Source organism: Pocillopora damicornis, chromosome 3 (assembly GCF_964200805.1).
Source record: "Pocillopora damicornis chromosome 3, jaPocDami1.2, whole genome shotgun sequence".
Lineage (NCBI taxonomy): Eukaryota > Metazoa > Cnidaria > Anthozoa > Scleractinia > Pocilloporidae > Pocillopora > Pocillopora damicornis.
Window position 1 is genome coordinate 515,754 of NC_142672.1, and position 9,969 is coordinate 525,722.

At 38.6% G+C, this 9,969-nt stretch overlaps 1 protein-coding gene across 1 annotated transcript; it reads left to right on the forward strand.

Moving 5' to 3' along the window:
* The first annotated feature begins 2,182 nt into the window (after window positions 1-2,182).
* LOC113674030 (uncharacterized) lies at window positions 2,183-9,790 on the forward strand. Its single transcript, XM_027190503.2, has 9 exons — window positions 2,183-2,314; window positions 2,801-3,174; window positions 3,554-3,864; window positions 4,545-4,595; window positions 4,969-5,073; window positions 7,105-7,121; window positions 7,650-7,760; window positions 8,259-8,629; window positions 9,622-9,790. Exons 1-9 carry the CDS (start codon window positions 2,237-2,239, stop codon window positions 9,788-9,790), a joined length of 1,587 nt encoding a protein of 528 aa, XP_027046304.2. The 5' UTR covers window positions 2,183-2,236.
* The last annotated feature ends 179 nt before the right edge of the window (window positions 9,791-9,969 follow it).

The window sequence follows — 9,969 nt, forward strand, 5'->3', positions numbered from 1 at the left end:
CTGAATGACATTTTTTTTAATAAATGGGCTCTATTTTTCCATGTGACTGATCATTTGTGGATCACAGACGTCAAATAGTAAGAGAAAGCCGTAAATGAATGGGTCATTAGCGTTCTTAGCACATTTTTTCTGGTCTAAACCTTATCTGTGACTGTCGCACGGATCTCGGATCTCGGATCTCGGTCATTAGTGTTCTTAGCACATTTTGACGCCTTTTCTGGTCTAAATCTGATCTGTGACTGTCGTACGGATCTCGGATCTCGGATCTCGGTCAGTAGTGTTCTTAGCACATTTTGATGCCTTTTCTGGTCTAAATCTGATCTGTGACTGTTGCACGGATCTCGGATCTCGGATCTCGGATCTGGGTCATTAGTGTTCTTAGCACATTTTGACGCCTTTTCTGGTCTAAATCTGATCTGTGACTGTCGCACGGATCTCGGATCTCGGATCTCGGATCTCGGATCTCGGATCTCGGATCTCGGATCTCGGATCTCGGATCTCGGATCTCGGATCTCGGATCTCGGATCTCGGTCATTAGTGTTCTTAGCACATTTTGACGCCTTTTCTGGTCTAAATCTGATCTGTGACTGTCGCACGGATCTCGCATTCACAAAGAATTGATGTAATAAAGATATTTCAATTTTCAATTCGCCTTAACACTTTTATCTTTGTTTCTTCTATTTCTCACTAGCCACAAACTAAAAGGACTTTTTATTTTTAGTGCCTTCACCTTCCCCCTACAGAATACTGAATCTTTTCAAAACAAGTTTACGCCAAGTTAGCCAAACCAGAGAAAACCGTTTTTCCATGAGGCTTGTCTTATGTATCCCAAGCAACAATCAACCACAGAACACCCTGTTTTCAATTAATTGTGTAAGACAGGACCATGGTGAAAACGGCTCTCTACAAGAGCACGCGTGAATTTCTGCAATCAAAGTAAAAAGGGATTTTAATCCTCTACGGTTTTTTTCCGCTGGCACTCTCCCCACCAAAACGCTATATTGCTGCAAAATTGACCATAGTAGACTTTACTTATTACCCTTCAATTCCTTGCACGGTGCAGCATGGAAACTGGAATTACTTTAATTAAAAATTTCAGTCAATCCTTCGACAATAATCCATCTTACAGTTGAGACGGCATTCAAATGCCAACAAACAAGTGAGAAAGAAAGTCGCACAGAGAAAGTCAGGAATTTTGTGTTTCAATACTTATTCAACCTCAAATTTTTGAGGCAGATAATTCTAAGTAAAGAAGAATAAAAGCAAATACAGTTTTAAAACAAATAGCTAAAAGTAGCCTTTTCACTCATATAGCATATTTTTAAATAATTTCAAGCAATTTTTCGTCAGAGAACAAGAAAAAGTTCTGTTAATTGAAAATCTCATTACGATTTCGACAGAAATTCATGGAAAATAGCCTGAGCTAACATTTCAAACAGGTAATAAATTGTAATACGCAAATGAATCAGGCTGGAAATTATAAGTTTATACAGTTAGAAAAATAAAAATGCCGAGGAAACAATGATGTTTTTTCAGGAAAAATGATTATAGAGAGACATTTATTACACTGGCCTTTCCTGGTTTATATAACCCAAAACATACCGTTTAGTATTGAATTTTTGCAAGTTATAATTTTTTGTCCTCGATCTGTAAAATTAGTTATCGTTAAAAGGAGAAAAAGATAACCATAAACTGAATCACACGCAGCAGACATCTTTACCTTCTGTCATGATATGAAACCACGTGTCTTTATTCAGGAACTGCAATTTAAGCTAGCAAAATTTGACGTGGGACATGATAAAAGAAAGCACTAGTAAAAAGTGTAATAGCAAGTGTAAAAGTGAGCTCATTATATAGCAGCATTTAGTTACAGCTTTATCTCCAGTTTCCATTTACCTCTCAAAAGCTGCAGTTTCATATTCTTCAAGACAGAGAGGTCGGGTGGCAAAGTGAAAATTAAAACGCAGAAAATTTAATATAAGTGAGCGCATTTCGAATAAACTTGATAACAAATAGAAAAGATTTAATAAAATCTTCCGAGTAAAACTCTTTGGATGATCAATTTTCAGCTGTCAGATGGTTCGAAGCTTTACAAATATGAATTTGAAACAGAGGTAAACTCAAAGAGCAGAGACTGTGTAAATACCGAGTTATAAATAAACTTAGTTCCGGGAGTTTTTCCACTAGATACCAAACTAAAGGCGTTTTAGTTGGTGTAATATAACTCTGTCTCAACATGCTGTGTTCCGTGCTGTTGCTTGCTCTTACATCGCATGCGTTTGCCCGCTATGTCGATGACCAAAGTTTTGCTCTGGTATGTTACGTTTAGAATTTCTTTCTGATATTGCCTTCTCTAATAGTTTTCACTTCGTTGTCAGAACATTTTGATATTCATTACTCACTTTTAAGCTCATTTAGGCTTTCTTATTTAAAAAGGCAACCTTGACAAAGTTCCTCTGAGTTTATTTATTGTGAACGACTAAGGAGATTTTCAAATTCATAGCCTATTTATCTGTTTGAAATTACTTTAATTCTGCTCTTGAGCTAAGTCGCCCTTTCCTCGTGAGCTCAGCTTAGTTGCTTTAGTAACAAGCGTTTAAGAGTAAATTGCTATTCTACAGGTCCACAAGTGCTCTTTATGTCCGTTTAGCCTATTCCTCCAGTATTTCATCAACTTTCCCTGACGTCTACTCTTCGCTAAGAACTGTGGGAATATAGCGTCAATAGAGCACTTGCATAAAACACCAGTTATCGTCAATTAATCACTGCTGTTTTCGGTATGTTTCTCATTTTCCTTCAGAACTTTTTGAACCACTATCAGTACTTATCTCCAACGCGCACGGGAAACCACGACTTGGTGGTTGCCATTAAAAAGTTCCAAGAGTTCACTGGTATCCCTGTGACTGGCAAGTTGGATGAACTAACGCTTGCGCAGATGAAAGCACCACGCTGCGGAATGCCAGATCCTATGGGTAAACAGGGTCGAGTGAAGAGATACAGTACATCTGGTAGATGGAATAAAAGACACTTGACGTACTTTGTGGAATATGGAGCTGATTTATCTCGTTCAAAACAAGACGATGTGTTCGAGAAGGCTTTAAAGTTCTGGTCTGACGTGTCAGGTTTGTCTTTCTCTACGACAAGAAGCGCAAGTACCGCGGACCTTAAAATCAGGTAAGTATGTTTTACCTTTATTCTAATGCAGTTAGCATTTCCTTGTAAGTTGAAAAGCTCACTGGCCTTTGAAATGGATCGAGAGAGAGAGAGGGTTCGAGCCAAATCATTTTAGCGCAGTCACTTCATCTTGTTCCCGGGCAAGACAGTGCCCTTCTCCATCCAGGAGTACTAGTAGGTACTTGAAAACTTTCAAAAAGAATCATCCAAGACTGAAACTTGTAACCTCGCAATGCTAGCTCGATACTCCATGGAACAAAATGAGCCATGACGCCAAAATTGTTGGAGGCGGGTCAAATCCCTTTCCAAGTTAGATTAAAAAAATGTACGCCTCTTTATAAACTATTTAAATTTTACTCACTTATCTTTCTTCACATAGCTTTGGAAGCCGAACACACGGAGGAGTTAGTGAGAACCAATGTGGTTACCCATTTGATGGGGCGAGCGGAACATTAGCGCATGCATTCTACCCTTCTGATGGACGCGCTCATTTCGACGAGGACGAAACTTTCACTGACGGCACAAGCCGAGGAACAAATCTTCTGTGGGTGGCTGTACACGAATTCGGACACGCCCTTGGAATCCAGCATTCATCTGTTAGAGATGCTGTCATGTATCCCTACTATACTGGGTATGTGCCGAACATGCAGCTTAAACAGGACGACATCGCTGCCATTCAGTCTTTGTACGGTAAGTTTTATTTCGGTAGCAAATAGAACAATTTTCGAATTATTGTCGATAATATCCCGGAATCTCATTGGTTTTGCTTTATTTCCCGTGTTTGATTGGTCGAAAAAACTTCGCGTCACCCTTTCAACCCATAAGATGCAAAACTGAGATCAATCCACGCGAACCCCCTGATTTCCCATTCAAAGTAATGAACTTGACTTTATTAGTTTTATTACTTTATTAGTGGTATTGAACTGGTATTTGCAATTGCTAAGCTTATGGATTTTTGAAAATCAGTAGAAAAGCAGCCTTTTTTCATCCTAAAAACTGCTGATTAATTCAGTTAAATAATGTGATACACTCAGGACTAGATGGAAATTTTTTCATATCCTTTGTGAATTATAATATATTGTTTGCAATAACGGCTGACGGCAAAAATGAACACACTACTATAATTCAAATTTTCCCATATTCACGCTTAAAGAGAGCCCGTAGAAAAACGAAGAAACCTTTTTTTTCACTGTAAATATAACAAACATTCTAAGTAAGTGTGAAAACGACTGAAAGCCATTGGCTATTAACGTCATACTTTATTTTTCTGCTATTGCTCGCGTTCCTCGAGCAAATCTTGAATTCTTAAATTTTCTTAATTGATACATATTTTGCATCAGTCCTATCTTTATTTATTTGGCGCCTTGTAGGGAGAAACACCGGAGGAAGCAGCGGAGGAAGCAGTAGTGGAGGCAGTTCATGTGAGCACTTCATTTCAACCTCTTTTTGTTATATTCGTTCCTAAGTCTGTATCCATTAAGACATATTTCAGTCGAGTCTTGAAACAAATCCAGGGTAGCGTTAGCTTCGCTTTGCCATACTTCGTGATTGGTCCTTAAAGCTCGCGCCAAATTCTCAACCAATCAGATGCAATCGCTCTTATTCGCGCCAGTTTTCTTAAAGGTTTAAAGGGCCAATTTGAAAAAGGAAATGATAATAATAATAATAAAACAGAGAGCTAAAAAGGCGTTATAACTTTATTATACCAACAGATAAACTGTCAGTGATTTATCCTAAATGTTAATCATTCCTCTTTTATGCAAATTTATAAATTCTGTGTATTTTATGTTGCAGCATGTTTCGATTTGGCATCCAGTTCCCAATGTCGGTCATGGAGCCGGGGGGGTACATGTCGTTTTCAGGCATTCGTCCAACGCTACTGCAGGAGAACTTGTCGCCGTTGCTAAAGGTTTGTCAGCATCTCCATTGACTTTTGCCTTGGGACGCAGTCATTGGGATCTTTATCACTATATAACGCCCTGTGATCACTTAGAAAAGAATCAGAATGTATTGAAGCAAAGTTAGGGGGAAGCGTATCGAGAACTGCGGCTGTGAGTTGTGATCGGGTACATTACTGTTACCAATTTTTGCGGTCACTTAATTTCACGATACCTATTATTACTTTTCAACCAATGGAAGAGGTGAACAGATAGTCTTTTGCTCTTGAAGAACGCGGTGACTTATTTTTTTATTGCATAATCTTGGTATACAAACTGTACCCCTTAAGAAACTTGAAAAATAAAAATTATCGGAAGGTAAAAAAAGATATAGGCGTGCACGAAGCCTGTTACTCGAGGATGCCAATTATGATCTCCAAAGTAACGACCTGACTAAATTGTTACAAATTCTAGAAAATATTTTAAATTTTTGTCTAAAAACAAGTTGCTTTCAGCTACCGCAAATTAACGGGCGTGATTCGATGAAATAACGCGCGTGATTAGTACCAGTCCAGTTATCATCGGTCCAGAATATCTACTCAGAATGCGCAATGACCTATCTTTTTTATCGTTGGAGATTGGTGGAGAAAAAATTGAAGAAAGTTTAAAAAAAAATCGTTCGACGGAAAATGAAAAAAAGAATAAGCATTATAATAACTTACACAAGCCTTACACACCTCGTGTCTCTTCTGAAGTCCAGTGAACCTAAACCAAAACCACGCGCCCGTTTGACTCATATGTGTCATCCTTACATTGTGCAACTATTCCAAATATATTCGTGACATAGAATAAAGACGACCTTTTTTTAGAAAAAAAAAAACAATAGAGCGCGAAATTGGAAAAGGGTTGTTTCCAAACTGCTCACAAAAACTGTACTCAGTTTGTCCATACTGTGAGATTTTATAGTCATGAAAAAAAAAGCAAATCGTTTTTGTAGTCATTGCTGTACTTTTAAGACAATCCGATACAAATCTTCGTCGCAATTACATTTGGAGTAAGCTTCATGCCTCGCGTCAGCCAAATAATGAGGCTCAGTTGCCCAAAGGAAATTTCTGTCGGGCTGAGATTCATATGCACTCGAAGTAAAAGAGTTTGACGATTTTTCTGCACAACCTCACAACCCCGACCCTAACTTTTAACCTCGTATTTTGTTTTTTAGCTCCAGATATAGAAAACGTCGTGCTGAGTATTTACTATTTTGTTGCAGATTTGATGCTGATGAAAGAGAAGATACTTTGATTGTTTTATGTGATTCAAGTGAAAGGTTTAATAAAGGGGAAATGAAAATTGCAAACTCAGTTGTTGCTCTTTCAATTAAGTCAATGGGTGCGCTAGGGTTTAGCTTATTGTGCTTGAATAAAAAAAAACTGGCGGGTAGATCTATTGATAACGTGAGTTTACCAGCTTTATTTGTTATTTGACTAGTTCCTTGTAATATTTGCTCTTGAGCAGAGAGGTAGACAACGAATCTTGTCTACTTCAACTCGGTACAGCTATGTCTACTCTTAAAATCAATGGGTTCAACATTAAGGCATCAAGCTCAAATGGAAGCAAAACAATAGATTATGATCAATATTTTCCCTTATCCTTGATGGGAGTACAGTTCGTGCACTTTATTTGCAATATTTTCTATCCCTTCTCAATATCTAGCTCGCCATTTACCTCGCACATGTTATCCACTGAACGCGATGGTTAATTAAATTGGCTTTTTTATTTCTTTGCAAAAGAGATGCAATTATACTTAGTTGATCATGACTTTGAAATTATCTCCTTTTATACTGTCGGTAAAACGGGCACTCCGACTTTTTCAGACGAATAATTTCAGCAAAACCATAAAGGTGGCCCCTGATTTTGACTATTTCTAGTTCTGTAGATGAACCAAAATAAAGAGAAATGGTAAATACAGTCTAAAGCATGGAATATTTCCATGTGTCTTTGATCTCTTTGTCTTCCTTGTTCAAGTTGACAAGTGTAACTTGTATTCTCACCTTAGAACACTTGCCGCAGTTGGTAGATGAAGTTGATAAACAAAAAACTCGTGCCGATAACTTAAAAGCAAATATTGACAAACAAAAAGCCTACATGACTTTCTAACAATTCTGTACAGTGTTTAAGAATTATTGGATATAATTGAATTCACGCGAGAAAGTAGAATAAAATGAACATTTTTGGGGGGGTTCTGATCCTTTTGAAGTTTTTAAATCGTTACATTATAAAAACCTTTTTGCCAATCCTGTTGTGTTTCCCATTCAAAATTTACACACTTTATGTGATAAAAATAAAACCGCTGTCGAGGCTGAATTCGCTGAATAAAAAAACGGATACACTTAAATTTACATTGATTTTTTCACCTTTTAAATGTCACAATTGTCAAGCTATTTCACACACACTAAAGCTTGCGTTGTAAAAGTTTACCGTCTTTCTTTTTCTTTAAACAACTGTTGAGTGAAATTTAATCAGGTTTTGCAGCTTTTCAGCAGAATTGTTATAAAAGAAAGAAACAACCTCTGCTTCTACGCCCAAACCAAATCGGTTTAGACTTTTTTCGGTTTGTTTGAACTCAACATGCTGTGTTCCCTGTTGTTAGTCGCTGTCGTTATTTCTCAGACACTCGTCTTTGCTGAAGAGGATGACTCGACCATGGCTTTGGTGAGTTATACTTTCCTTTCTTGGGCCTCCATGAGAACTACTCTACGCTACCTTGTAATCTGAACTACACAGTCAAAGCATATACGATATTAAGCTCAAAGCAACCTGTTTTGAAAAAAAAACAACAACAACAACATTTAATTATAACCTACTAGAACTGCAATAGTGATATGAAAAAGTTACGAGACAAAATTCTCCCATCGAGAAAACGGAAATAAAAATTGTCAAAAGCCAAAACAGAGCTTATCTCCGCCGTAAAATAATTAACAACACTTTGTAAAATACTGGCTGGTTAAGGATGGAGAAAACTGGTGCAAAATTTCGCTGGCTGCTATTGCTTAAAAGTAATTTAGCTGAAAAGAACAATGACTTAAATAGATTCTGCGAAGCCTAAAAGCGGAGCCCATGCTGGCCTTTATATCAACCCCGTGCAAATTAGAACGAAAGAAGAAACATTTTTTGTTGTGAATCTCATTTATCATGATTATTTCCTGGCAGAAATTTCTGAGCCAGTACCACTACATTTCTCCGACAAGATCAGGAAACCATGACGTGGAAACTGCCATTCGCCGGTTTCAGGAGTTTACTAGTCTCTCTGTGACTGGAGAGCTGAACGAACAAACCATCGCTCAAATGAAAAAACCTCGTTGTGGAATGGCGGACGTGGACGAGGAGGGACGTGTTAAGAGGTACAAGACTGGTTCAAAATGGAGCAAGAAGGACCTGACTTATTTTGTAGAATATGGCGCGGACTTAACGCAAGATCTTCAAGACAAAATATTCGCCAAAGCATTAAAGTTCTGGTCCGATGTATCAGGGTTGTCTTTCTCTCACGCCTCTAGTGCAAGCAGCGCCGATATTAAAATCAGGTGAGCACAATGTGCAACTTTGTTCGTTCAGCCTTTTAGAATGCTTGATGATAGACATGCGTTTTCCGTACATCACGGGAAAAGAAAAAAAACAACCTGTATTTACATTATTTGAAAAAATGCTTAGAATCTGAGTTACCAAAGACCTCTTAGTGAAAGGCAGTTAGTGTTGTAAAGCATCTGATTTTTTAACTCGTATATTTTGGGTTTCCACGTTGTTTTTAAATTCATTTTCACTACAGTAACTGGTCAATGTTAATCGCCTGTGAGGGAGGGAGTAGGGGTGGAGGATTATTGGAAGGATCACATGGTTTTCAGGGGGGAACGGAGAGGAGATCAGTCGTCGCCGACAGAGTACAGTCGAACCTGTATTAAGCGGCACCGTAATAAGCGGTCTTCCTGTATTAAGCGGTCAGTTGTCAAAGTCCCAAATTTGTTTCCCCTTGATCACTGACGGTAATTTTCACCTCTGTCAAGCAGTCACCTCTACTAAGCGGTCGCAGTCACCATTTATTAAGTCCCAATGGCATGTTTTCATTGTCCTCCACCTGTATTGAACGGTCACTTAAGGCGGAAACACTCAAGCATAAACCAACAATAATCTTTCAAGAAATTAAGAATCCATTTTTCTCTCCCAAAATCAAAGTAAGTAGTATCTTTGAGCAAGATTCTGTACATTAAGTGGTCAGTCCTGGCATAAAGTAGCGTCGTGTATCGTTTTTTAAAATACCCATTACTTGTGGAACCCAAAAGTCACAAAGTCATTCCCCGCGGGTGACCGCTTTATACAGGTTCGACTGTGCAAAGGGGGACCATAGAAATTGACTGCCAGTGAAGGTTGGATGATAAGAATGTTACAAAAGTCCTCCAACCTCTCAAGGTGACAAATGATGAGCAGACTCTTATACTGATCCTCATAGGTTGGCTAAGTTTTCCTTGTCACACAACTATGACAACTTTTCCAACTTCTCTCTTTCTTGCCCTTTTTTCAGCTTTGGAAGTAAGACTCATGGTGGCAGCTCCGAAAGAACATGTTATTATCCCTTTGACGGCCGAGGTGGAGTACTTGCGCATGCTTTCTTTCCATCAAATGGCCGCGCCCATTTTGACGAGGATGAGAATTTCACTGACGGTACCAGTCAAGGTACAAACTTATGTTGAGAGGGAGTTGGAGTCTGTCGCATTGAAATTCGCGGGTGTTCACGGGAATCGACTTCAATCTCCTGTCCTCAAAACACAACGAGCGCTTGGTAAGCTTATTTTGAAAAGCAACGGACTGCCATGCGGAAGGCCCCGTCTCGTGCAACCTCTCTGTACTGGTCAGCAGGAGACGCAATTCT